Source organism: Gaeumannomyces tritici (genome assembly GCF_000145635.1).
Source record: "Gaeumannomyces tritici R3-111a-1 unplaced genomic scaffold supercont2.6, whole genome shotgun sequence".
NCBI lineage: Eukaryota > Fungi > Ascomycota > Sordariomycetes > Magnaporthales > Magnaporthaceae > Gaeumannomyces > Gaeumannomyces tritici.
The window spans coordinates 2,401,733-2,426,482 of NW_008804550.1; the positions used below are offsets into that span (position 1 = coordinate 2,401,733).

General features: G+C 58.0%; 10 protein-coding genes across 11 annotated transcripts; 4 read left to right on the forward strand and 6 right to left on the reverse strand.

Moving 5' to 3' along the window:
* The first annotated feature begins 713 nt into the window (after nt 1-713).
* On the forward strand, nt 714-4,060 carry GGTG_11177 (arginine-tRNA-protein transferase 1). Its single transcript, XM_009229057.1, has 3 exons — nt 714-1,615; nt 2,362-2,421; nt 2,537-4,060. The coding sequence occupies exons 1-3, from the start codon at nt 1,543-1,545 to the stop codon at nt 3,835-3,837; spliced, it is 1,434 nt and encodes a 477-aa protein (XP_009227321.1). The 5' UTR covers nt 714-1,542; the 3' UTR covers nt 3,838-4,060.
* Nucleotides 3,896-5,705, reverse strand: GGTG_11178 (hypothetical protein). Its single transcript, XM_009229058.1, has 5 exons — nt 5,134-5,705; nt 4,975-5,033; nt 4,377-4,875; nt 4,260-4,303; nt 3,896-4,204 (listed from the first exon to the last, which is right to left on the reverse strand). The coding sequence occupies exons 1-5, from the start codon at nt 5,497-5,499 to the stop codon at nt 4,093-4,095; spliced, it is 1,080 nt and encodes a 359-aa protein (XP_009227322.1). The 5' UTR covers nt 5,500-5,705; the 3' UTR covers nt 3,896-4,092.
* A 751-nt stretch (nt 5,706-6,456) lies between these two features.
* Nucleotides 6,457-8,210, forward strand: GGTG_11179 (hypothetical protein). The gene is made up of 2 exons (XM_009229059.1): nt 6,457-7,116; nt 7,313-8,210. Exons 1-2 carry the CDS (start codon nt 6,616-6,618, stop codon nt 7,940-7,942), a joined length of 1,131 nt encoding a protein of 376 aa, XP_009227323.1. The 5' UTR covers nt 6,457-6,615; the 3' UTR covers nt 7,943-8,210.
* GGTG_11180 (hypothetical protein) lies at nt 7,175-9,344 on the reverse strand. Its single transcript, XM_009229060.1, has 2 exons — nt 8,582-9,344; nt 7,175-8,507 (listed from the first exon to the last, which is right to left on the reverse strand). Exons 1-2 carry the CDS (start codon nt 9,005-9,007, stop codon nt 8,112-8,114), a joined length of 822 nt encoding a protein of 273 aa, XP_009227324.1. The 5' UTR covers nt 9,008-9,344; the 3' UTR covers nt 7,175-8,111.
* A 246-nt stretch (nt 9,345-9,590) lies between these two features.
* GGTG_11181 (cytochrome c) lies at nt 9,591-10,880 on the forward strand. Its single transcript, XM_009229061.1, has 3 exons — nt 9,591-9,777; nt 10,245-10,530; nt 10,618-10,880. Exons 1-3 carry the CDS (start codon nt 9,762-9,764, stop codon nt 10,640-10,642), a joined length of 327 nt encoding a protein of 108 aa, XP_009227325.1. The 5' UTR covers nt 9,591-9,761; the 3' UTR covers nt 10,643-10,880.
* Nucleotides 10,881-11,828: 948 nt separating this feature from the next.
* Nucleotides 11,829-14,318, reverse strand: GGTG_11182 (hypothetical protein; the record flags this gene model as incomplete). The annotated part of the gene is made up of 2 exons (XM_009229062.1): nt 11,829-12,830; nt 12,942-14,318. The coding sequence occupies 2 exons, from the start codon at nt 14,316-14,318 to the stop codon at nt 11,829-11,831; spliced, it is 2,379 nt and encodes a 792-aa protein (XP_009227326.1).
* Nucleotides 14,319-14,716: 398 nt separating this feature from the next.
* GGTG_11183 lies at nt 14,717-17,852 on the reverse strand. 2 transcript variants are annotated; one of them, XM_009229064.1, is made up of 6 exons: nt 17,665-17,852; nt 16,604-17,406; nt 16,167-16,385; nt 15,913-16,101; nt 15,672-15,821; nt 14,717-15,605 (listed from the first exon to the last, which is right to left on the reverse strand). In XM_009229064.1, the coding sequence occupies exons 2-6, from the start codon at nt 16,959-16,961 to the stop codon at nt 15,391-15,393; spliced, it is 1,131 nt and encodes a 376-aa protein (XP_009227328.1). In that variant the 5' UTR covers nt 16,962-17,406; nt 17,665-17,852; the 3' UTR covers nt 14,717-15,390. The 2 variants fall into 2 exon arrangements, with proteins under 2 accessions (XP_009227328.1, XP_009227327.1); XM_009229063.1 differs by having other exon boundaries at nt 17,543-17,852.
* A 342-nt stretch (nt 17,853-18,194) lies between these two features.
* Nucleotides 18,195-18,956, forward strand: GGTG_11184 (hypothetical protein; the record flags this gene model as incomplete). The annotated part of the gene is made up of 3 exons (XM_009229065.1): nt 18,195-18,204; nt 18,638-18,714; nt 18,843-18,956. The coding sequence occupies 3 exons, from the start codon at nt 18,195-18,197 to the stop codon at nt 18,954-18,956; spliced, it is 201 nt and encodes a 66-aa protein (XP_009227329.1).
* A 768-nt stretch (nt 18,957-19,724) lies between these two features.
* Nucleotides 19,725-20,205, reverse strand: GGTG_11185 (hypothetical protein; the record flags this gene model as incomplete). Its single annotated transcript, XM_009229066.1, has 2 exons — nt 19,725-19,809; nt 19,904-20,205. The coding sequence occupies 2 exons, from the start codon at nt 20,203-20,205 to the stop codon at nt 19,725-19,727; spliced, it is 387 nt and encodes a 128-aa protein (XP_009227330.1).
* An 86-nt stretch (nt 20,206-20,291) lies between these two features.
* GGTG_11186 (high affinity glucose transporter) lies at nt 20,292-24,359 on the reverse strand. The gene is made up of 5 exons (XM_009229067.1): nt 22,916-24,359; nt 22,690-22,767; nt 22,075-22,557; nt 21,300-22,012; nt 20,292-21,219 (listed from the first exon to the last, which is right to left on the reverse strand). Exons 1-5 carry the CDS (start codon nt 22,963-22,965, stop codon nt 20,804-20,806), a joined length of 1,740 nt encoding a protein of 579 aa, XP_009227331.1. The 5' UTR covers nt 22,966-24,359; the 3' UTR covers nt 20,292-20,803.
* Between the last annotated feature and the right edge of the window lie 391 nt (nt 24,360-24,750).

A 24,750-nucleotide genomic window follows, 5' to 3' on the forward strand; every position in this document is an offset into this window, starting at 1 on the left:
CTACCTGTCGGGACCTGCTGTGGAGCGCCCTGACACGCCAGTCCCATGCCCCATTTATCATGCATGTCTTGCTGCATGTCACGACCGGCTTCGTTGACGAAACTGCATGTCACAAATCCCGGCCTGGCCCGCGCAATTGCAGCTGGCAGTTCTCTGTTGCCACCCACCGCCATCTGGCCTCCGGACGATTCTCGTTGGCCCGCGGCGACTGGTTCTTCCCCTTGTGCCGCCCTCGGCAACCCTCTGCACGGTGCGGCACGCGGGAAACGGCCGGGAGACGATTGGGAGAAGAGGGGGGGGGAAACAGCTGATATTATGATGCGGCACACCTTTCTTTATACCCGGCGGGTGACAGGAATGGTATCAAGATGCATCCGGTATCCGATCTCACCACCTTGCTTGCCAGGGGCTGCCTGGATATGGGCTTGTTGCTCGCACGACAAGCAGAGTTCCGACGGGAGTTAAGGTAAGGCGGGAAGTAACCCGGAAAGAATAGGGAGAAAAGATACGCATTGTGTTGGGCATTATACTCCATGTCGCACGAGCAAAACACAATGGTGTCTGTCCCCTTCTAGCTTGAGGTGCCATTCACGTTGATGTATGGCATCAAAGTTTGCATCCCCTGAGCTGCAGTTGTGGCCCGGCAGCGTCTGGTTTGGTGGGATTGATTTGGGTTTGCAGCCGTCAGCAACGCCCAACCGCGCTGTCCAGGCAGGCAGCGCCACGAATTGGGCCTCGAGGCGGGGAACTACGCCCGGCGCTCCTGCCACCATAACTTCCACTTTCACCACATCACCAACTCGACCGTTTGCTGCCGCACGTTCCGGCCTTCGTCCTCGTGGGCTTTTGGGTCCCGTCAAGAGTCAGCTTACAGCCGCTTGCCGCATACTGTCGCAGTCACGCGAGAGACGGCAGACGTCAATTTTTTGCTCAACCAGTGCTTCACCCGGGCTGGAGGACCAAACACCAAGTAGCAGGCGCAAATAATTGAGCGCAGTTGGCGGCGGCGCGAGTGCACAGCACAGCACAGCATTTCCCACCACACGCCTCCATCTGCCCCCCACGACACCTACCTGCCGACATAACGGCCTACCTGAGTAGGCAGGTGGGCATTTGCCCAAGACGAAGCATATCATATGCCTCTTTGCATGTCCATTCTAGCCATCGCTCTGCCACTCCATCCATCCTTCGCCCACTTCGCGAAAGCAAACCCCACACCCCCTTCCTAGGCCGGACCACGACCGACTCCTTTTTCACAGCATCATCTTCCCGGCTGAGCTAGCGGAGCTATATACATCCGCATAATCATCCTCCCACCACGCCGCCCTTCACTCACCGTGTCCTCGCCGTCCGACATTGGGTAGAAACCCCACCAAACCACTGTCTCCAGATCCCGCTCTTCGACAGGCGGACCAACCAACCAGCGGCCCCCAACTCTCGTCGGCCTCGGCCTGCCCCATTTGCTCACGGCCGAGTCTACCCCCCCCCCAAAGCGGCCGCACCACCCGCCACACTCGCTCCCTGCAGTCAGGCCTGGAAAAGATGGAGCAGGACGAGGTCATGCAGACCACAGGAGGTACAGACGAAGCTGTACGCTCATATATCTCTCCAATCGGTACGTGGATTCCAAAGCTGCCTTCGCCCCCAACATTCAGCGCACGTCGTCCTTGCCCAACCAAACAGACCCGTGCAAGCGCAACGGCCTGTCGTTGGCTACTTTTCTCCCGCCGGACTGGCTAGGGTCCATGTGGGGGAACATGAGAGATCCGAGCCTTGTGTCATGCCGTGCCGTCATACATGGCCGCCGCTACTGCTAGGCTTGATCGCTGCCCTTGATTTTTCTTCTTTTATCTTTTTTAATCCCGTGTTCTACCTATTTCGTGTACTACCGAGGCTATGCACGTTCCAAACCGCAGCGGCAGCCCATACTTTTCTAGCTCGTCTCCCCAGCACGCTACACTCATCCTTAAGACGCCTTATCGCTATGTATTTACCCACTCTGCTCGGGTTCTCTCCCACCCAGGCCCTCTGCCATCACTTAATCCCCCTCCGAGCACGAGCACCAGTGTGCAACACACCGCCACCCAGAAGCGTTCTGTATGATCTCACTACCACGGACATATCACACCCCAATCCTTTTTTTAATGCTGCCAACCACGATTCCACTTGCGTTTCCAAGTTTATTTTATATCATCCCCCATGACAGCAAAGCACATGCCCAGGAGCCTGGGCCTTCTGATCATCAAGTTTGCTGTTTTGCTCAAGCAATTACGTAGCCTTTGTCCCCCTGCAATGGGGATGGATAGATGGTGGCATCTTCGCCAAGTATTCTTCTGTGGACTGACGCCTCTCAACACTCAGGATACAGCAACTCATCTGAGTGTGGATATTGTCGTGGGCGCTCGGCTGTCTCGAAAAAAAGTGAGATGAAATTTTTACAGTCGACTCTACTGTGACTGCTGTTGTTGTTGCATCCCTCACAATGGCCCCAGATGTTTCTCAGCTTCCGTCCTGACTATGACTCGGCGAGCTGCAGGATACTCTTATTATGCCGTGGCGAGCGACTTATCTGCTGGCTTCTACCAGAGCCTTGTCGACCGGTGCTGGAGACGGTCCGGCACGCTCCTGTATCGGCCGAATCAGAGGAGCGCATGCTGCCCGCACTACACTCTACGCCTTGACTCCAACGAGTTCAGACCTTCAAAAGACCAGCGTCAGGCAATCAACCGTTTTAACAAGTATGTTGCGGGCGAAGCGTACACGAAGGAGGCGGCCCGTCTCCACCCACGGCCGCGCGAGGAAGCCAAGAGGCGTGCCGCTGTATTTGATCTGGTCGAACGTGTCCACGAAGCCGAGCGTGAACGAGTGGCGTCACCCCCTGAACCTGCACACAACTTCACAGTCGCGCTAGAGCCGGACAACTTTACCGAGGAGAAGTATCTCTTGTTCGAGAACTATCAGAGGTCGGTCCACAAAGAACCGCCCAGTAAGATTAGCCGCTCGGGATTCAAGAGGTTCCTGTGCGACTCCCCCATCCGCAGGACCACTGACGCAGGGCCGGACGGAACCCAACGCAAATTGGGCTCCTTCCATCAGTGCTATCGGCTGGATGGGAAGCTGGTGGCCATCGGTGTTCTTGACCTACTACCTCATTGCGTTAGCGCCGTCTACTTTCTGTACCACGAGTCCATTCACAAGTACAACCCTGGGAAGCTTGGAGCCATGAGGGAGATTGCCCTCGCCGTTGAGGGTGGCTACCGCTGGTGGTATTCGGGCTACTATATCCACACCTGCCCCAAGATGCAATACAAGAACGACTACGCCCCGCAGTACATCCTCAATCCCGGGACGCTCACCTGGCATCCCCTCACCAAGGGGGACATGGCAATCTTTGATGACAAGGGATACGCCAGATTCCCCCGAGTTGTCGCGCCCAACGGCGACACCAAATCGGAGAAGCCCAAGGGATATGACCAAGACCATAGCAGCGACGACAAGAAAGCAGGCGAGTCGCAAGGAGACGACTCGGATGGCAAGAAGGCGGACCACAACGACTCGGAAGATGACGACGGCCAGCGAGAATTTCTCCTGCAAAGCAACATGCCCGGGATATTATCGCTAGACGAGGTGGCCGCCCTCGACCTCGACGACATCGCCGTCGTAACTGACGGACACTCGGAGATGTTCAGCACTTCGGACCTCGTGGTCTGGCGGACCCAGACCATCGCCCAGTATCCCTCGCTCAAGGCCCGGGTGGCGGAGTTGGTGGCTGCTGTTGGCCCAGACTTGCTTGACGAACTGTGTCTTGACTTTCGCACGCGGCGCCAGTCGTTCTAAAAAGACACCACGCAATTGGATCAAGGAGAAAGCTGAGGTATGGACCGGCTTGAGGAAATTGTGAAGTTGAAAATCGCAATTCGGGGGTATATTATATAGGAATCGCGCAGCTAGGGCATAGAATTACTTACATAGCCCATAATGATTTCAATCTCATGTCAATATCCTCCTTCTCACCCTCGCACCTCCCTCCAATACTACTTCAAAAGAGTATCACCAATCGCATTAACCTCGCCGTACAAAAAGAAGACGACTCTATAACTGCTTCAGTGCTGGCACCTTTGAGCTGAGCTCTTGCTGAATCTCGTCCCACAAGAGCTTGTGCACCTTTTGGCCCGTCTCGCTGGTTAGGACAGGGACAGATTCCCTACGAAAGCGTTAGTTATGACTTGAGATAGATGCAGGGATGGGTCTGTAATTACTTTTCATAATCTTTGTCGGAAATATATTTGCAAATAAATTTGCCCTAGCAAAGGTATCTCAAATCAGCTGGGCGATGATAGCTCGAGGGAGCGATGGATGACGGAAACGAAGCTCACGTTTTCGCTCTCGGCGGTCAGGCCGGCGGCCAGGTACGTCCTCGCCCCGACCTCGGGGCTCTGGGACAGCAGCGCCATGACCAGGGGCTCGCCGAGCCGGACGACGATGGACTCCTCCTTCATGGAGCGCGAGATCTCGGTGCGGACCATTCCCGGGCAGCACGTGTTGACGACGACGTCGGGCCTGCCGCTGCCCGCGGCCGGGTGGTCCGACGCGGCGCGCGCGAGCTCGACGAGCGCGTGCTGCAGCACCAGCTTGGACACGGCGTACAGCCCGCTGCCGTTGAAGTTCTCCTTTGCGCCAAAGTGCTTGAGGATGCCGCCGCTCTTGGCCGCGAGGGCCGGCCACTTGGACACGTCGACGTGCAGGTGCACACCCGAGCCGACGAGGGTCAGGTGGGCGGGCCGCTCGCGCGCGGCGCGGAGGGACTTGAGCCAGGGCAGGAGGAGCTGCGCGAGGAGCACGGTGCTCAGGACGTTGACTTGCAGGGTTGGGACCCTGGGGGGGTGGGTGGGTGGGTGATGGCGTTGGTGTTAGTGGACTGTACCATGACCTCTTTTTGGGATGTTTAACAAGGGCCTATGGGTTCTTCCTTACCATCCCTCGGGGCTCTGAGACCACGAGGCGTCGATGACACCGGCGTTGAGGCAAATCCACTGTTTTTTTTTTTTTGTATGTATGCCATGTCAGTTATCTAGGTTGGTACCCATGTAATCTCGGCATGAAGCCCCTTCGGCTCCCCGAGGAGCAACCTACATCAAACCCGCCATCCGCAGCAAAGTCCCTCTTTAGCGTGTCCGCAAACGCGACGACGGACGAGTACACGCTCATGTCGAGCTCCAGGACGCGCACCTCGGCGGCAGCGGCGCCACCACCGGCCTTCTTGGCGGCGACCTCGGCGGCCTGGACGATGCGCTTCCTCGCGGCCTCGCCGCGGGCGGCGTCGCGGCACGTGATGGAGACGGCGGCGGCGCCCAGCCCCACCACGTGCATGGCCGTGGCCAGCCCCAGGCCCGTGGTGCCGCCCGTGACGAGCACCTTTTGGCCCTTGAAGCTGTCGGGCGGCGCCATGGGCTGGGCGAACAGCTTGTTGCTGATGGTGCGGGTGACTATTTTTGCCATGGCCGCGACGTGTGTGGTTTTTTTTCTTCACGAGATGGTGACGATGGAGGAGGTTGATATTAACAGTGGTCGCGACTAGGAAGGACAGAACAGCGATTTAATGGAGAATGAAACGGGCATGGGACGAGATTCAGCTCGCAGCGGTGTTGGTGATCTACATATGGAGGTCGGCACATGGGCCCCTATTTAAGCTCCCGAGTTTCGACACTGAAGCTCCACGGCTGCTGCGATAAAGAAAAATGGACGGTCCCATGCTGTCCCAGGTTCGGAGACGGGGCAATCCGTGGAGACATTACAATGGACAGGGATGGCACAAACTTGGGCCGCATAGCCTGTTCGCTCCTAGGCCCTGTGATTTGAAACGGAGGTTGACCCAGGACCTTCAGGTCGGAGTCGGAGGAATGCGCAGGTGAAAAGTCGCCGAAGGTGGGATTCCGGCCAGACCGGTCTTTATCAACAGTCACGAGCGGGGTATACGTGTGATCTCTTGCAAGCGCAAGTCTCCAACAGAGATCTCAATGATTCCATATCCAGTACCCCAAAGACAGCTTTTTGAAATAGGTATTACAGATTTCAGGGTAGGTGTCGCGACGTGAGCTCAGTCTTTTATAAAATGCCCATTTTCAGCAGTGGCGGCGCACAAGCATGAACGACAGCTTCAGTTGGAACCCGAGCAGTTTTACGCTTGGCATCAAACCCGCGTTTATATGCCTGGGGTGCTGAGCTGCCCCGGTCAATGCGCCATCCATGTAGGAAAATAAGGAACAAGACGTAGGTACACGGGCAGGCAAAGAATATGCAGGAACGCAAGAAGCAATCCCGATAGCCGGGTCTGCCCATTAAAAGCGCCTGCCAGCAACGGGACGGAGCTGAGCCAATTAGAGATGATTGCATGATTGGGGCCCGCAAAAAAAATCCAACCCGCGCGGGCGACTTTTGCGAACGAGAAAAATGGCACACGGTGCTAGCTCTACCTGCGCGAACAAGCAAGTTTCTCCCCCACACTTGCGCAAGAAGATAAGGAAGGGGCCAGCTCAGGCAGCGCCTAAGACACAGCCTCCAGCTCCCCCGACCGAGAATCGAATCCCATCCGCACATCTCCCGCCCCGCCCAGCCATGGCCTCGGCCGCGTCGACGCAGCACGTGCTGCTGTCGCCCGCCGAGCTCGCGTACCTGCACTCGACCCTCTCGCTCTCGCCGCCGATCCGGCCCGACGGCCGGACGCCCACGCAGTTCCGCCCGCTGACGGCCGAGACGGCCATCCTGCCCGGCACCAACGGCAGCGCCCGCATCTGCTTCGCCGACGGCACCGAGGCCGTGGTGGGCGTCAAGGCCGAGGTCGCCAAGACGATGCGGCGCCATGGCGGCGGCGGCGACGAGCAGCAGCAGCAGCAGCAGCTCGAGGGAGCGGAAGCGGACGCGGGCGCCGCTGCCGCCGGCAACGTCTACGGGGAGGCAGAGTGGGTCGAGATGACGGTCGAGATCCCCGGCCTCCGCGACGACGACGCAAACACCGTCTTCCTGGCCGAGCTGCTGAGCGAGGCGCTGCTGGCCGACGGGGAGTTTGCCAAGAAGCTGTGGATAAACAGCAGGTTTCACTGGAAGCTGTATCTGGATGTAAGACCGGCCTTGCGAGCCACATTGGCTTGCTTCCTCCCCTCGGCATCGTGCGGGGGACAAAGATATACCATGCGGTTTTTTTATATACTATATGACAATACCCTTTGGAAGCTTGCCATTGTGACGTGCCATCGTTTCCCAAAGGTTCCCCCGAATACGGTTACTAACGTGGCCCATCGCTCCTCCCGCATAGGTAATACTTATATCTCCGCCGCTATCGTACCCCCTGCCCCTACTGTCACTCACGATACACCTCGCCCTGCTGGCCACGCGGCTGCCCCGGCTAAAGTCGGAGGGGGACGAGGACCCGCTGTTCGACGACGACTGGGAGGCGTCGCCGTTTCTGTACTCGGAGGAGGGCAAGGGCGGCAGGCCGCCCGTGACGCTGCTGGTCACGGCCGTGGGCGACAACATAATCTTTGACCCTTCCAAGGAGGAGCTCGCCGTCGCCGACGTCGCCGTCGCCGTGTCGCTCGCCGAGGCCCCCGCCACGAGGCGATCCGAGAAGATGGCGGCCGGCTCCGTGCGGGATCTGCGGCTGCTGTCGATCCGCGTCATCGACCCGCCGTCGAGGCTGACGCCGTCCGGCTCCTCGGACATGGCCGCAGCAGCGGCAGACGGCAGCTCGACAGGCGCCAAATCGGGGCTCGACAGCCGGCCCGAGGCTAGGGTCGCAGATTCAGAGGCGGTGGATGGTGTCTGGAAGGCACCAAGGGGAGGAACTAGGGTGGCAGTCCTGAGCGCCATCATACAAAAGGTGTTGGAGCGGGGAAGTGTCGCTGACGAGGTCATGGATGCTCTGGACGCCGTCGAGCTAGACTGATGTTCAGTCCTTTCGTCCGGCATGATCTGAGGCGTTGCCAGTGACAATAGGTAACTACCTAGGTGGGTGGCGGGGCTGCATACAGCGTCCCCCGCACTCCCCCGTGCTACGTAGGTAGCTCACCAGGACATGGGGGAAGCCGAGAGAAACATGTCATATCAAGATGCCTCTAGAAAATACCCAAGAACTTCTTCCTCTTCACCTCCTCGGCAGGTGGGGCGCCCTCCGCGGCGGCAGCAGCCGCCTTCTCCCTCTCCTCCTCGGGGTCAATGACGCGGCTGTCACCCCTGATCCAGCCGACAATGCTCCCCTCCGCGTTCTCCTCGATGCCGTGCGCCTTGCGGAACCTCCGGCGCTTGACGACGTCGTCGAGCCGCTTGTCCCGCTTCTCGGCCACGATGGCGGACTTGTGCTCCGTCGTGAGGCGCATCACCTCCTTGAGCGTATACAGCGAGCTGAAGGGGTGCCAGAAGAAGTCGGACCAGGGAGGGATCATGTCGGCGTAGGGCGACGTCATCTTGAAGTTCTGCACAAAGGTGTACATGGCGAGTCCCGAGAGCGTGCCCTGCATCGGAAGCGCGCCGTCAGTATTTTTCACCCCCAGACCCTTTTTGCTCGCCAAGGCCCTCCTCCACCTACCAAGGTGATGAAGAGATGGATGCTCTTGCTGTGCAGGAACCAGTGCGCCCACGTCCCCTGGGGCGCCATCATGCCCGGGTACTCCTTGACGCCCTGCGCCTTGAGCGCCTCGGTAGAGAGGGAGCCGCCGTAGTGCCTGGGGGTGTGCTGCTTGTTGGGCAGGCGGGTGCCGTGCGAGGGCGGGTTGAACCTGGCCGGCTTCTCCAGCACCAGCGGCTTCTTGGCCGCGCCGCCATTCTTGGCCGCGCCGCCGTTCTTGGCCGCGGGGGCCTTTGAAGAGGCGAGCCGGACGCGGGCCGGGGCCGTCGGCGCCACGGCCATGGCACCCGGCGATGATGCGCCGGCCGCCGCCCGGGGCTGGACGCGGCGCCATATCTGGCCCCGCTGCGGCAGCAGGAACCGGGGGATTGTCACTGTGGAGCTCATGGCTGGGATGGCTACACCCAATTCGAGGGAAGCTGTGCTTCGTGAGCCGTAGCTTTGGAGTGTTGCTCCAAGTGGTTGGGGGCGTTGCCAGCCGAGCTCTTGTGCTTCTCCAACCGAGGCGCAAAATAGAAAGAGAAAAAATTGCAGGGGTGAAAAAAGTGGCGCGATTCGATTTCAATCAATGCTTTGTCCCGCAACACCCGTCCCGCTTCGGCCTCCTGAATTCTTCTCACTCGGTGTCTAATAAAAAAATTTGGATGGCCACGAATATGCATGGAAAAAGGCAAATTGTGGAGTGTGTGGCTTGTGAAGCCTTTCGCTCCCAAATGCAGGGGTGTGACCACAGAAAGATGCGCATCGGCGAGGGCTGAGTACCAGCTAAACCGAACTTGCTGGATTTCCGGTTTTGCCCGCCTGGGTTCCCGGATATGACATATTCGGGCGCTCCAATTGGCTCCCGCCCTGCCGTTGGTGGCCGCCACCGCCTTGTGGCTGGTGGGCCTGCGCTAGAGTGGGTCGTCTGATGCGCGAGTGCTGAAGTCACTTACGCCATGGCTTGGTAGTAATAAAAAAAAAGTCGCCGCGGCCCTGTTTTCATAAACTTGCTTTCTTCTTCCTCCTCCCTTTCTCCTACCTATTCACTGCTCTTGCTCACCCCAACCCACGATCTCGATCTTGGTAGCCACACTGCTCCGACTTGGGGCTCACCACATCCATATTTAACCCACCGCCACAACCCAAAACTACCGTCAGGATGGGATTCTCTGAGGGTAGGTGAATCCTGTTTTCCCTTGACCCGAAAGTGGTCACAAAGATCCTCAGCATATATAGCCGCACCACCGCCTCGAGCCACTGGGACCGCACACCGGAGTCTACAGCCGCCATGGGGAGCGTCCAACTGTGCTGGCTGTCTTGACAGGCGGTGTGCGCCGGCCTAGTCAACTTCGGCTTCGCCCTGTCGAGCCCGGCCAGTGTGCGGGATTTTGCTCGGCTGTGGCACGGAGCCAGAGGGCATGGGCATTCAGGCACACACACACACAGCACAATGACACCAGGATATCGAGCCGGGCAAACTGGCCTCGCTCGTCGCAGGACGAGTCAGCGCCCGGCCCGGTTTCCCGCAAGGACATGCGCACACAACACGAGCGTTGCGGGATGTTACGGACAGACAACATGTACACAACCCAAACGAGGCATGCTCGGTATGCTAACATGACCCCTCTCACCCCCCTCGCAGGCAACTCCAAGAACGGCGCCAAGCTGTTCAAGACTCGCTGCGAGCAGTGCCACACCGTCGACGCGTCGGGCGGCAACAAGATCGGCCCCGCGCTGCACGGCCTGTTCGGCCGCAAGACGGGCTCGGTCGACGGCTACGCCTACACCGACGCCAACAAGCAGAAGGGCATCACGTGGAACGAGGACACCCTGTTCGACTACCTCGAGAACCCCAAGAAGTACATCCCTGGCACCAAGATGGCCTTTGGCGGCCTGAAGAAGGAGAAGGACCGAAATGACCTGATCACGTACGTTTCCTTCTTGCTTTCATGCTTGCCCATATATATATACCACCGTTGTACCAATGCTGACCGACCATCCAATCCCTCAAACAGTTTCCTCAAGGAGAGCACCCAATAAGATACCCGGCGTTCGCGACCCGGCCGCGGGCTTGTATTTTTAGAGCGTTTTAGAAGGAGAAAAAGGAGGCTTCATTTTTGTCATGACTTAAAACGCATTAGAGACTCTTTTTTTCCTTCAAAGAGAAGGAGGCTGGCTAGCGGGCGGGCGCAACCTTTCTGTATCACTATAGACTAGACGTAGTTTCACGGCATCGCTTCGTCAACGTCACGAAAGAAATAATTCCCCTCTAACCCGGCGTTCCTCGCGTGTCTTTGCGGCTTCTTGCTCTCTGTTCCAAAGCGGCATGGGCGTTTTCTTTTGGTGTCCGTCTTGACCGTTTTCTCCCGAAGATCCTGTCTGCTTGTGTAGTAGTGCTGGCCGCGTCTGCACAGCTGTCAACTTGGCTGCGTGGTGTTATTCGTCGTGGAGCAAAGGAGTGCCTATAACGTGCATGATTGGTCGAACCGCTAGCCTATAAGCGGTCTCTGAAAGATCCAGAATCACGAGGGCGCAGGCCGCACGCAAACACGAGGTTATAAGTGCCATTCTCCCTGGTTACGCTCGACTTATATTTACGACTGTGTTACTTTTTCCTTCGGGGCATTCGCAAGACTCTTGTCCTGGTCGAAAAAATAATGATAAATCAAACGGCCATGGGAAGCGGCAAAAATTTCACATATAAAACCGCAAAAATAATTGATGGTGCAAGGCATCCCCAGTTCCAGTCCCACCCACGGTCGTCTACCGGCACTAGGAGGCAACGTATTGCAACAAATCACAGTGAAGTTGCCATGGACGTGGTGTCAGCCCTGTCAACTACTATGACGTGGGTAGCGCGCGTGCAGCGGGGATCGAACCCGCGACCTTGTGGCGAAGATATCTCTAACTTCGAACCACCCGAGCTGTCCCCAAGACCGCTCGGCCATCGGATTATATCGAGGGAAGCACCAGCAATGGAAAGTTATAAGGGACTGCTGCAGTGGGCAGGAAAGGGCATCTGATGCGAAGGTCACTCGCCGACTGAGTCTGCACTAATTGTGTTGGTGTTGGTGACTAAGGCTGGATATCTCTCTCTGGCTGCCTGCCAACTTGGAAAACGAAGCTGTTCGCATTGACAAATCGGATTAACAAATACAAACAAACCACAAGCCGCAATCCATTCTCCCATCGACTATACCATTAGCCAAATCAAAAACCTCCCCACCTATCCCGCTATCTCGAGGTACTTTTCTATATCCTTGACGCTGGGCTTGACCTCGTTCAGCGCCACCTCCCAGTCCAGGTCGGATATGTGCAGGTCGGCGCCACCGCAGTCGGGGCCGTCGTCGTCGATGCTGCGCATGAGGCAGGCCTCGGAGGCGGCATGCAGCAGCTGGCGCAGGTCGGCGCCCGTGAAACGCCCGCAGCGGGGGTCCCTGGCGACGCGGTCGATGCTCGCATGCGCGCGCGCCCTGCGCTCGCCATCAGCCTCGCCGTCGCCGCGGCGCGGGATGGTGGTGTCGTAGATGGTGCGCAAAATGTCGACGCGGTCGTCGGGCGTGGGCAGGCCGACGTAGATGTCGGTGCCTAGGCGGCCCGGCCTCCGGATGGCCTCGTCGATGGCGTCGGGCCGGTTGGTGGCGCCGACGACGTAGATGCCCGAGCGGTCGTTGACGCCGTCGAGTTCCGTCAGCAGGGCGTTGACGACGCGCGAGGTGGCGCCCGACATGGTGAAGTCGCGCGTCGGCACGAGCGCGTCGAGCTCGTCGAAGAAGAGGACGCAGGGGGCCGACGACTTTGCGCGCGAGAAGAGCTGGCGCACGTTGTGCTCCGACTCGCCCACGTACTTGTTGAGCAGCTCGGGCCCCTTGATGGAGATGAAGTTGGCCTTGGACGCGTTGGCCACGGCCTTTGCCACGAGCGTCTTGCCGCAGCCCGGCGGGCCCCAGAGCAGGATCCCCGCTGCCGGCTTCATGCCCAGCGCCGCGAACCGCTCGGGCTGCTCGATCGGCCGCACGATGGCGAACTCGAGCTTGCGCCGCACCGCCTGCAGCGCGCCCACCTCGGCCCACGTCGTGTTGGGCACCGTGCTGAAGCCCTCCCGCTTCGCCGCCGGCTGCACCTTGGCCACAGCCCTCTTGAGGTTGTAGAACGTCACCCACGTTCGCGCGTCCGAGTCGCTGCCATCGCCCGTAGCCCGTGCCTGCGCATCTGCTCCCTGGCCCGGCTCCTGCTGCGTTTGTGTTTGCGTTTGTATCTGTATTTGCAGTTCCTTTTCTTGTTCTTGTGAAAGTGTTGCCGCGGAAGCCTGCGATAGGTCGTTGGCCGGGATGGCCACCGCCGCTTTCCAAGACTCGCGCGGCGTCATGGGCCCAGCACGGCCGGCCTCGGCCGCCGTCCTATCGAGCTTGATCCTAAACCTAGACTTGACGGCCTCGGTTACGGCAATCTCGACGGCCTTGGCCAAATCGGCGCCCACGTAGCCGGGCGTCAGGCGCGCGAGGGCGGCGTAGTCGACGTCGCCGGCGACCGAGATGCCGCGCGTCATGGCGCGCAGGATGGACTCGCGCGCGCGCTCGTCGGGCATGCTCATCTCCATCTCCTGGAAGCGCCTGCGGACCGTGGGCTCAATGCTGTCGGGCCGGTTGCTGGCCGCCATGACGACGACGTAGCGGCCGCCGCCCGTGCAGCGCGCGATCTTGTCGAGCCCCTGGCTGACCTCGGACGACATGCGCACCTCCATGGCCTTTTGCGCGCCGTCCATCTTGCCCGCCACCACGTCGATGTCGTCGAGGAAGAGCAGTGCCGGCGCGAGCCGGACGGCCTCGTCGAAGAAGTCGCGGATGTTGCGCTCCGACTCGCCCGAGATGCCGCTCACCAGCGACGTGGCCGCCACGGGGATGAAGGCCACCTGCAGCTCGTCGGCCAGCGCGTGCACCAGCGACGTCTTGCCCGTCCCCGACGGCCCGTGCAGGAGGATGCCGCCCTTTGGCGTGAAGCCGACGTCGGCGTAGAGCAGGCCCTGCCGCAGCGGCAGCAGCAGCTGGTCCTGGAACGCGTCCAAGATGTGGTCGATACCGCCCATGTCGTCGAGCTTGAGCCCCGCGTTGGCCTCCAAGGCCGGCAGATCCGCGGCCGCCGAGCCCCGGGTCGAAGAGGCATGCCTTGTCTTCCGCTTGCGCTTCGGCCTGGGCTCTCCGTTTGGCTGCCGCTCTATCGGCTCGTCCACATCCATCCTCTCCGGACCCTCTCCGCCCGAGACTGGATTTGCTGCCGAGTCCGCTCTAGCGATGGGCTTGCCAGGGGACGAGACCGCACTAGCGGCAGAAGGGGTGGCCGCCGCGCCCGAAAAGTCCCAGTGCTTGGTAATCTGCTTGTTTAGCAGAAAAGCATCCCGTTCGGATCGCCTCGCGGCCTTGCAGGCGGCGGTGGTGGCGGCAGTCTCGCGCTCGAGGGCTTCCTCCGAGTCCTCGCCAGCCTCGTCGGCCTTGACCTCCTCCTGCCTATAGAGCAGAACGCGATCTATGGCATCTTCGAGGGGCCGGCGCTTCTGGCGCGCAAGGCTCGAGTTGGAGGCTTTTATGCTCTCGTAGACTGTGACGACGGTGAGCCGTCGTCGCTTGGACTCTCCCTGGTCCTCCAGCTTGCGCACAATTTGGTAAACATCACGGTCGAGACCATTGCGCAGGTTCGTCGTCCTTTGCCTGGCCAACATTTGATATGTTTCGATTGCCAACCCCAGTGGGGATGGAGGAAGGGGCTTCGATGTAAGAGGAGATCCGTCACAGGCCGAACTGGCAGCAGAATCCGTTTGGCACGCACAGGGCATGCCCATTCGGTTGGCGCAAAAATCTTTTCGAGCGCGCACGCGCCCCACACCCCAAAACACTGGCACGCCACACCCATCACGAAAAAAATGCAGTTTTACAGGTCCCAGGATTTAGAATTGTGAATGCTATAAGCTTTTTATTCCTAACTTCTTCTAATTTCTATTTCCGTTATTATTACTACCCGGTTTCCTCCCTTGTCCCCATTATATTGTTTAGGAGGGACAGCCATCTTTTTTGTGGTGGGCGTAACTAGGTAACGATAGCCTCAATCACTAAGCATCCACGCAAAAGTCCTATCTTACAGCTAAATATTACCATTCACGTCAATTGCGGATATTCACTTTCAGACCGATACACAGTCGCGGCCCTCATATATACATGCCATGAGGGCCAGGGCTGATATATGATTGTTGTTGTACATGTCGACCGTCCGTCTTCCTGGTTCTTGTGCGAGAGGACAATCATCCCTCATTTCCGGCAGCTGTTTCCCACCCATCTGCAGCTGTTCCCCAACTTTGGGCCAGCCTTTTCATCATCCTGAGCGCCGAAACGGTCGTTGACTTTCGTTAAAAAAAAGTACACAGGGAAAACAAAAGAAGGACCAGAGACACAAACGCCACCTTTGATATGCAGGCCATCCCGTTTCCTAGTTAATGCACCAAGCGCAGGGTTCCCGGTGCAGTCAATGCCGAGGTGCAAAACAAAACATAAAAAGAAAAACAGAAGAAAAAAGACACAAATGTGAAAGTAAAAGGTGAAAAAGGACAAACCGACAAATGAAACAGCGAAACAGCCCGGATGAGATAACAAGGGAAAAGGTATCAAGACGGCAGATAACGATCAGAAGATGGTGAAACGAACCAGCAGAGACACAGAAGAGACGGAAAGAAGAGGAAAGGTCCCAGACCACAAGGCACAAGCTCGACTCTATGATGCCATGGCCACGCGACTTGGGTCTTACTCTGCATCATCCATCGTCTTGATGCGTTTCTTGGCGAGCTCAAAAAGAGAAAAGAAAATGGCGTTGACGGCGCAGGAACGTCCCATAGACACGCCTAGTCCGCGGTACATATTCCTCTGGAAGAACTGGATTTTGACTGTTTCTACCCTCTGGCCTTTTGATCTCATCAGGGCATTTCGCTGGTAGATGCTCTTGGCCGAGTCGATTGGGTCTGTGAACACGTTCAAGGGGTGATTAGCCGTTATTTTTAGACTCGTGGCATCAGGACGGTACCCACAGATCATGGCCCATGACACGATACCGCAGAGTCCGCCAGAAATCAGGACCGGGCCGGGGCTCGCATGGCTGCTGCCAGAAAGTGTCGTGAGTATCTGTTTGGCGCTTTCATACGTCATGAAATACAGTCCAGTTCCCAGGGTGTCCCGCACTAGAGTCGGTGTTATGGTCAGTATTTTGCACACCCTTTTGGGCAGCCGCGCACAAGAGAGAATGGATAGGATTCAGGAATGTCTACTTACGGATATGCAGCCGGAATCCCGTATACAGACCCGTGAGACCCCGGTGTCTGACGATGTTTCTCATCGTCTGCCACGTCCCCTTGTTCTGGTAGCTCGCAGCAACCGCGTAGTCCTTCGGGTTGGGGCAATTCTTCCGATCCGACAGGAGGACAGAGACCTGGGCGCTAAGCTTGGACAGCTCAAAGGGGCCTATTGACCAGGGTTAAACGCATTAGCCATGTGCGTGAGCCGCTATCAAGCAGCGTGTGACTTACATGCGAGCACGGTAATGAGGGAGCCGGCTGTGGCCCCCGCAGCACCAGTAGTTGCCAGTGTCCAAAAGTTTGGGTAGGCACCCTTCTTGCGAATCTGAGCCACCACATCAATATCGAATCTCTCCTTCAGAAACCTAGAGTACGACGTGCGGGAGCGGTTATAGATGGAGAGCGAAAAGGTGCGCACACAAGTGATACTAATCATTGGTGCGGTCACACCTGGACAGAAACGACGTATTTTGTGTTAGCAATAGCTAGAGCCCGAGATGCGTTGGGGAAATTTACGCCGATACTCAGGCGCTATCCATCTGCTCTCAAGACATCGCCTAGGAAGAACAAAGAAGGTAATGAGGTGAGAGATCAGGCATGCGTGCCCAAGAATGGTATGCGGACCATAAAAAGTGTCTCCCGACAGCAGCGGCCAGGCGCCGACGTACCTCTGAAAAAGCCCCTTAGCTTCTCGGTCTGGTAGGTGTGGCGGACGCAGTCGATGAATCCAGAGTATTTGTAAGTTTGCATGCGGGTCTTGACACTATCAAGGGGGAAGGCGGCGGCAGTAGACAGTGCACTAGACATGCTGGCCGCCACCTCAGTCCTGTAGCGTTTGGCGAACCTGAGCATTGGACTGTTGTGCGCCGCCGCTTGCTGCATTTTGATCATATCGCTCTCTCTTCTGCCCCTGTTCGAATCTCTGCCGCCAGTCTCTCTGTTGCTGCCATTTGAAGGCATGATCACGGTCGTGTGTTGGAATGCGCGCCCATGGTCATCGGCGGTCGCGGCAGCAGCAGCGGGCATTCTCTCCTCGTGACGGGACCCAGACTGGTTGCGGAACCAGTCTTGGGGCGGAGAGAGGACGAGACAATGGCCGTGGCCACGGAAGGCGATTTAGATTTTCCCAATGTCGCGAGCTCGAGACCAGCGTCGTCCCTCGGCGGCGCGGTCGCGGGTTCAGCCAGGCGCCTGGAGCGAGTCCATTCAGGATCCAGCTCGCACGCTCAGTCCCGCCCTCTCGAGACGGGTTTCCTTTCAGGCTTTGTTTGGAGCGGGGTTCAGGCGCAGGGGTGCGACAGGTTGTAAGAAAGAGGTCCGGACGAGAGAAGAGGGCGACAGACTGGCAGCGATTGGCGGCGGCTTGACGTAGGCTTTCCCGGACGCTCGCCTCGGTTGGGTAGGGGTTGTGTTTGTGCGGGGTATGTCGAGCGAAGGTATGGGTGGCAGAGGTTCGAGTCGATGGATAAACCTAATGTTTGCACCTTGTTAGCCGGTCGCTGCTGTGTGCCACCACATGCCATGAACGAGGTACGTAGGTTGGTGTTGGCCCAGGTCGGGGAGCACAGGTTCCACTGTAGCTCGGTTGGGGTTGGTATGGAAGATACATTTGTTCGCATGTAGAGCTCTGGGACTAGCAGATGATGTCGCCCTGGGAGGGAGGTGGGATGGCATGGCAAGGAAGACAGCTGGACATGGAGGTGGGCGAGTGCGTGGGCGCTGGGGTTACCTCTCTTTCTCCGCTTGGTGGCAAGCTGGTGCGGAGATGTCGAGCTTGCCTGTTAGCTGCTTCCTGCGCCCGCGTTCTTGTTCTACATGGCAACCAGCCCAAAGGCGGGCGTTGAAGGCGGCGTGGAGGGCGGGAAGCAGTATTTAGATTCGGGTTAGGGTGGTGGAGCGACAGGGTGGTGTGTCCAGGAGCTGCGGCAATTGGATGAAAGGGAGACAGCTTTGCGGGGTTGCCCAAGCGGAATGGTGTGAGTGGACAGGTCCAGCTTGGGGTATTGCAGCATTGCAGCATGAAAGTGGGTCTTGAAACCGGCAGAGCTAGTGGGGCCCGATCAGAGGGCAGATAATAGCCCGGCCCAGTAGGTCCTTGCCTCTATCGAAGACAAAGAGAAGGCTGGCCGAATGTTTCAATACAAGGGCGCCTACAGGGGAGCTCAAGGTTGGCCACCTCCTGACCAGCGTGCCAAAATCGCATCGAGGCACGGCGCAAATGCGTGTGCGCGCGTGCAGATCAGACCAAGCCCTCGCTCCATGGCCAGCAGTCTGTGCAGTGGCTGATTGAAAATGGACACAAAACCTGCTAACCGCCGCCTAATGGGGTTCGGCTCAACAACTCCTTCGCGGATGTTAACCGCTGCAAACCCCTGGGGCCGTGGTTTTTGCGATGCCGTTACTCAGCTCATGAAGCGAAGCTTCCATTGGTGGGGTCCGAAGCTAAGCTCTGGTCAGGTACCGACAAGAGCCAGGACGTGAGGTCATTGGCTCCGTGGCAGCCTCCTGACTCTGAGGTAAAACGGGCCAAAGCAAGCCACGGCGTCGGCCAGATGTGCGTTGTACGTCGGAAAACCATTGCCATCCGAGCGAGAAACGTACGTGTGCCGACGTATAACTGGCGTTTGCGTCCCTGTCCGAGAACAACCAAGCAGTTGGTCTAACAGACCATGGCCTTGGTCTAACGGACAATGATCCAACAGAGGGCTGTGTTGCACCCACCACCCCTGACTCGGACCTCGGGCCGTTTTGGTGTGGCAGCTCGGCGGGCTGGCACCAGGTCCGTCTCCTCCCAGGCAACAAACTGGCCATTGGCCTGCCTAGTACGATCATGATACGATACAGGCGCTTTGCACAGCCCATGGCTGCTCTACACCACCCGGAAACGCTTATGGGTAATTTATGCAGCGAGGCCAAATGCAGCTGGCCTGCAACGGCCCCCGAAGTGCAACTTGGTTCGCGGGCTCCACTGGCGGCAATCAGCGGCTGTCGCCGCAGAACGACGTCATTCCGTTTGAATAATGGACAGGAACCACGAAGCAGGGGTCATGATAAGTAGAGCACTTTGAGTGGCAGGACCGATAAAAGGACACATGAAGGCGATCTGCAGTGAAAAAATAGGGAGGCTTTTTCTTCTTCTTTGTCTTCCATGGACTGCCAGATGTCGCCTCGCCGTGACCTGTACCTGTCACTTCCTGTCCCCATAAAGTTACAGTCTTGACAAGATACAAAAAGTTGGTCGGAAACCCAAGTAGCCTCCCTATCATCAACACCACGGGGCAGTGAAAATCATTTGCCCCTCATCTAGGTATGCAAAGATGATCCGTCATGTGTCAGCCTCGCTTGGGCGCCCTGACAGCCGGCCTCCACGCAGATCTGGGCCGCGAAGGGGTGTCGGAGCGTGGCCTCGCCGTACGGCCCAAGACTAGGCGACGGACAAGCTTGCGATAAGGGCGTGGATGCTTCCCCCTCAAACCGGTTCAAACGGACATGCGGTGCAGTGTCGAGGTAGATGCAGCTGTGTGTGGGCATAAAATCGCGCCTGATGTGACGCCGATCAAAGACGGTGACGGGTGGGGTGGGTGCTTGCGTTTGGCCGAGTGTGCACGCCCACGGGCCCCGGGGGCTAGCGGCTTGCATCGGGCTGGCCTTGTGTGCTCCCGTGGGGACCACGTTGACAAGCAGTGAGGTAGTGTACATATGTTGTGGTAGTTTATCCAGCTGGGACGCAAGCATGTGTGATGTGTATATACATGGGAGTCGCCTGGCACGTGCCATGCTTCTGACCGTCTACCTCAGGCACAAGCCCATGGTTCGGTTGAGCATGTCGATCGTCCTGTCGTAGTGGACATAGGCCGTCTTTTCGATGTGATCTCTGCCCATGGCGACCGCATCATCCTGTCAGATATCGAAAGAGACGGCAGTATCAGGCTCAGAGAATCGAGGATGAAAAAAAAAAAAAAACTCACTGGGGCTTCTTCAGCTTGAGCATGTGGAATGGGAGCTGCTCCTTCCGCCGCCGGTGCCACGCCACAAAGACCATGCCCCGGACGATGCGGTGCGCCAGCCCGCGCTCCCGCGCCGCCGACCGGAGAAAGTTTACTGTCTGCAGGGCCTTGTTCCGGTCGAAGAGGTGGGCTCGGCTCTTGTCGCGGAACGCCTCCCGGAGCTTGTCCCGCACCACGGTCCGCGCCGGCTGCGAGTACATGACCGCCTGCAGCCCCGCCCTGTACAGGCGCCGGTAGGCATAGATTATGTCTGCCTGGGACATTGCGTGCGTGGTATTTGCGTGGTGACAACTTCAATGCTGAGAACACGACTGCAAGATCACGAATTCACGAGTTTGGGAGGGAGGGTCTGTGCGACTCGTTTCTACAACGGCACGGTCACGTGACAGTACCGACAATCCCCGAGGTCAACGGTGTCAGGCTGTTGAGAAAAGCTGTTGTATAATTTCAACAAAATACTCTTGACGCTGATAACCTTCCCGCTTGAGGCTGCTTATCCAATCTCTGGTCGGGGTGGCTTTGAAACAGAAAAGCTGTGGTGACCTCAGTCCAAGGTCCTCACCACGAATAAACAAGAAGGGATCCACGCCGCTGCCTCCAACCGCCAACCGCCGACGGCAAACATAACCAAAGTCTATAGTATGCAACCAAGAAGTAAAGAATGCATGAGAATGATGAGGGTGAAAAAGAAAAAAAAACTCCGGTCCGGCGACATCTAGGATCCATAGATGATGCGAAAACACGACCCCTTTCCATGCAATGAGCATTGCCCCTTTAGCCTCTCTGTTGTTTGGTCTCTCTGTTAATTTTTAGGCACTTGGCATAGTTGTATACATTTATACAAAGCGGCACACTCCTTGCCTAATCGTCATTCTGGCCGACGGGGGCATACTGGCCGCTACCCCCGCTGCCACTAGACTCGCCGCCCTGTTGGGCCCGCCCGCGCCCCACAAGACGAGACAACCAAGCGCCGATCCCCCCGGCTGGAGATGCGCGCCCGTCAGACTGGTTCTTACCGCCAATCTCGGGGTCGAGCTCGTCTGGCGGATCGATGGGGAGGCCTGCTATGGCGCTGCTCGTGCCGAAGCGGCCATCCCGTCCACGACGAATGTCGAGCGACGGGATAGGCGAGGACGAGCGAATGAGACTGCCAGTCTCTGCATGCGTCGCAGGCGTGCCCAAAGCCGCGGGAGTCCCCATTGCCGTGGTGCCGTCTCCAAATAGGGATCCCATGTCTTCGAGCCTAACGCCGCACGTCTCTGGGTAGATGAAGTACACTTTGGTGGGCACCTTCTTGTCAGCTAAAACTTGTTTCCATAGACGCATGAATGCGAGACTATGTGGGTGCTCGTCTTACCGATGACAAAGCTTGACGCGCAAAAGAAGGCATGCAGCAGGTACAGCCTCCATGTGATCAGGTCCTGGAGCACGGGCGTCATCTGGCCGACAAGCCAGTTGCACGCCCAATTCGTCGCCGTCGAGAGACTGGCTCCCTTGGACCGGATGCTCAGCGGCAGGATCTCCGGCGGGTAGAGCCAGGGGATAGGGCCCCACGAGTATCCGAATGCCGCGTTATATATCATGACGAACGCGACGACGTACATGGGCGTCGATGGCACGTCGAGATAGATAAAGTACGAGACGAGCGAGAGGGAGATGGCCATCATGATGGCACCACTCAGCAGGATCGGGCGTCGTCCCCAGGAGTCGACGATATACCAGGGCGGAATGGTCGAGGCCAGGTATGTGAGACCGTTCACGCCCGCCATCAAGACAGCCTGGTGGCCGACCCACCCGGCAGACTCAAACACCCTGGGTGCGTAGTAAGAGATGACGTTGATGCCGTTGAGCTGAGCGAGAGCCTGTGCCGACATGGCGATGAAGACACGGGTTTTGTACCTCTTGAACATGTCACTGTACGACCGCTCACCCTCCTGGCGCTGGACCAGGACATCCATCTTGATATCACGGAACTCGTCTCGTGCTTTGGAGTTGTGAATGTCGCCGCCGCCATATAGATTGGCAATGACAACTATGCCCTCCTCATCATGGTCGTTGTCGAGTAGCCACCTACGGGATCAATGTCAGCGACTGGCGGCCACGGATCAAATGAGTGGTATCCCAGAACCAACCTTGGTGATTCCACGATGATGAGGCTACCAAGGCCAAGCAGAGCACCCATTATGCACTGCATCAGCAGGGGCAGCCTCCAGGACATGTGACTCTCAATGAAGCCACAGAAGTAGTCAACCCATACAGAGGTCGTATAGCCAACAATGTTGCCGGTAAATTCGATACAGGCAAGCTTGCCGCGGTTGTGAGGTGGCGAGATCTCAGACTGATAGACGGGGACGATGGTGGACAGCATGCCAACGCCGATACCGGCGATGAAGCGCCCGGCCATCATCACTCCCATGCCCGTTGCCAGCGTTTGCAAGGCGCCGCCGACGAAGAAGATCATGGACCCATAAAGGATCGTTTTGCGTCGGCCGATGATGTCGCCAATGCGGCCGACAGAAAGAGATGAGATGAAGGCGCCAATCTCGAGAATGGCAACCATAGTCCCCACCTCGGCAGAGGATGGGTTCCCGAAATACTCGTTGAAGTATGGGCCACTATAGACAGACGCCAATTGATTAACTTGATGCTCACCGGAGATGCTAGGAATGGCGCCCACCCGAGCGTGCTGCCTGGAGGTTCCAGTAAAGCGCCGCCGAGCGTTAGTTGAGGTGTAAGGGGGTCCCTACGTTATGATGCCCGACATAACACCTTGATCGTATCCAAAGAGGAACACTCCCAGTGATACAAAGATACTGGTGAAGTAGCTGCAAGTTGGTCAGTACAGGCATCCTGGGAGAGCCGTCGTGTGACCCAACGACACAATCCTCCTGCAAAAGGACGGCGGAGTTGCGTCGCCCTACATGGCTATAGAATGACCAATATCCGAGTAGTGAGGTTGAGAGGAGGACAAACATCAAGGATTTGCCGGTGAGGCCATGTATGGGGCTGGAGCGGCCCGCCATGATGCGAGCAATAAGGCGTTCAGCCCGAGACGGACGGTGGGCAGCGACTAAATCGGGTATCTGGATAGCCTCCTTATCGAAGGCCCCGGATGAAGAGCGCGAGTGCGAGCTGCCACCAGTGTTGCGCGAGCCCGACCGGTCACGCTTCTTCTGGTCGAGAGCGCGGCTGCTGCGGCCGTGTCTGTGTGGCTGACGCTTCAGGGCCCGGGCGAGGATGTCGTCATTGAGGGTGTCTTGGAGGCGGTCGCGGAGGGGGTCCTCGGCGGCGAACTGCTCGGCGATATCACCGGTGTCGGTCCAGGATGACTCGGAGGCCGAGTCGGAGGATTCGGAGGGGGATGGGGAGCCGGTTCGTTGGCGGCGCCACGAGGAGTGGCCGCCGGGGTGTGATAGAAGCGAGCTCGACTGTTCGTTGACGTCCGGTCGCTGTCCGGAGAGTGTTCGCAGGGGGATGTTGGAGGGGAGGCGGTTCGGTTGTGAGGAGGAAATGGTGGGCAACCTGGGGGCTGTCAAGCAGCAGCGCCCGTCTGCATGTACCTTGACTTGGGATGGGCGGATCTAGGAACTCAAAAGGGGAAGTGGCGGGTGCCTATGCCCGCGTCCGTACCTGTGCTTGCAATGGAAGCTCGCCGGCAGCAAACACGACCCGAGGCAAACCAATGGAACGAGCGGGAGTGCGGAAAGACGAGAATGGGGCGGGGGGTTCGGCGGGCGGGCGGGCGGTCAGGCGCGACTCCAGGGCTCCTCAGGCTCTCCGGACGGGAGCGCTCGACTTTGGGTCTGTGTGGATGGAACTATCTGGATGATGCTGTCCTGTGAGCTGGCCCGAACAAAGCAGGGTCCGATGAGCATTAGCGGCTGGGGCGAGCTGCGTCACAGTGCAGCACAGGCTGGAGTCAGGTTGTGCTGCAGGTGCCTGGTCGGCTGAGTTTCGTGGGGGTCGGCGAGTCAAGCGCCAACATGTGGGAGGATATTGCTTCCCAAACTGCGGGCGTAAAGCGAAGGCTGGGGGAAGGACCTCTCACATGAATACTTTTTACCATCGCTGGCAGGAAAGGAATCAAGGCGGAATCCCAGTCGATCAGCGAGAGAGAAGCGCACTTGACATCCCCTTCGGCCTTGGCCCGTCTGACTGATCCAGCGACCCACAGTCAACTGCAGCCAAGGGCCCCTTTGCCCGTCCTGATGTCTCTCAGCGCTGGAGCAACATCGAGGCCAAGGTGTGAATTAGGGCCTTTAGGTCTTGGGCGCAACTGAATTCTATGGGGTACCGAGCACGCGCGGCAATTCGGGAAGGCTTCCAGCCATTTTCGGCGATCCCAATCCCGACACAAATCTACCCTCCGGATCTCCAGCATGATCCAACCAGACGTAACAGGGAGTGCTTATCTTGGAATACATGGCAGCCTCCTCCTGGCTCACTGGGTATTCATTGACCTTGCCCTCAACACAGCCTTGTTGGTAAATGTGCGGCTCTGCTGGGCTACTTCGGTTCGCGGGAATCTGTCCGACTCGTTCAGTCCCTGTCGGCTCCACGATGGGCCCAATGACGTCGACGCTCTTTCTGCGGAGGTGTGAGGGTTAAATAATCTACAGTGGGGAGGTCACTCGTGAAGCGAGGGCAGGGGCCAGGTGTATGCACTAGCCAATCGATTAAAACGCGTGTGGGCGGATTCGAATTTGTGCTGCGATTGATGTTAAAAAAGAGATGTAGGCTAGGCCTTATTTGGTAGGGGCTGAACATGGGGTGCTCTTGGCGCTACCTCGAAAATGGCGATTTTTTTT